This window comes from Corvus brachyrhynchos, unplaced genomic scaffold (assembly GCF_000691975.1).
Source record: "Corvus brachyrhynchos isolate BGI_N302 unplaced genomic scaffold, ASM69197v1 scaffold148, whole genome shotgun sequence".
Classification (NCBI taxonomy): domain Eukaryota; kingdom Metazoa; phylum Chordata; class Aves; order Passeriformes; family Corvidae; genus Corvus; species Corvus brachyrhynchos.
The window spans coordinates 1,296,271-1,297,470 of NW_008239785.1; the positions used below are offsets into that span (position 1 = coordinate 1,296,271).

Here is a 1,200-nt window from a genome sequence, read left to right on the forward strand (position 1 = left end):
ACCCCCGCGACCCAGCACCCCACCCGGCCTCGCCCCTGCTCCCATGTCACAGCCCGGAGCGACGGCATGAAGAAATCCTCGTATTCAGGTGAGCCTCCCTCTGCTCTCGCCTCGCCCTTTGTGTGTGTACTGGGAAAAGAAAAAGGTTGAAAAACCCCGGAGTACGACGCGCACAAGCCCTCCCGGCTGCGAGCGCTCTGCGGAGGAGTGAGCAGCTGGTTTACTGTGTATAAACAAGTGGAAAAGGCTTAAAAAGCAAAGCAAAGGCAGCGAGGCAGCTTGTTCCAGGCAGAGCCCGGCACTGGGGGCACGGACCTTGTTATCTGAAGGCACCTGTGCCAGCACGGGGTGAGATCCAGCGCCGAGTGGCAGCGTGGCATCGGACCAGGACGGTGGTGTGTGTGTGTGTGCGTGACACTGGGCTGCCGGGATTTCCAAACGGGGTGCAAGAGATGGGATCCCCTAATGCTGCGGGACTCTGTTCTGCCTTCTCCCCGTCCTGGCTCTGCCAGTCTCGCCCTATGGGGTGAGGGCATTGCGCCCTCTGTTCGTGCAGGCTCCTTCCTCCCCGGCTGACACAGAGTGTGCAACTATGCCTGGTGTCGCTCTCTGAATTCCCTGTGAAATCCTGCCCCAGGAAGTGGCTGGTGCACCACAGAGTGGACACGTCTCCTGTAAAAGGTCCCCTGCTCACCCCGTAAAGCTCAGGGGCCTCTGGCAGCTCCTCCAGCTGCTGGACTCTGCTCTGCAGCTGATTTCTGCTCTGCTCCAGGCACCAGCCTGTGGCTCCGTGCTCTGCAAGCCAAGTTCTGCCCTGGCTTCGGCCTGGCCCCTGTGGGGACACGGTGTCATCATGCCAGCCTCCCCCTAATGCCCCAAGCCACGGGTCTGGCCACCCTGCAGGGGTGTTGGTGTCACGCATGGTCACAGGACTCTGCCTGAGCTCATGAGCCACAGGAGCTGGGGGTTTGGCTTCACTCAGAAAATTCACTCTGTGATGCTGCTGCCTGTTTGTTGTTAAAATTAATTAGCAACGTTTCTCTCTTGCACATTTTTCTTCTCTCTTTAGCGTCGCTAAATGGGCTGCCGGGAGCGTTTATTAGGGCTTGTGTGCCGGGAACCTGAGACAGTCTGAGTGTGATGATTAGCATGTTGTAATGGATTAAATTGAGTACTAATGGTTGTACCCTGTGTGTAGGG

At 57.9% G+C, this 1,200-nt stretch overlaps 1 protein-coding gene across 2 annotated transcripts in view; it reads left to right on the top strand.

Annotated features, from left to right (window-relative positions):
• The window catches only part of SEPT9 (septin 9), a 134,576-nt gene that overhangs the window by 4,221 nt on the left and 129,155 nt on the right, over positions 1-1,200 (top strand). Inside the window, exon 1 of one of the 2 annotated variants that reach the window (XM_017743229.1) lies at positions 7-88. The exons of the other annotated variant lie outside the window; for it this stretch is intronic. Coding sequence (XP_017598718.1) covers positions 67-88 — 22 coding nt within the window. The 5' untranslated portion in view covers positions 7-66. Of the gene's footprint in view, positions 1-6; positions 89-1,200 lie in introns of those variants that run through there. 2 annotated transcript variants of the gene reach the window in all.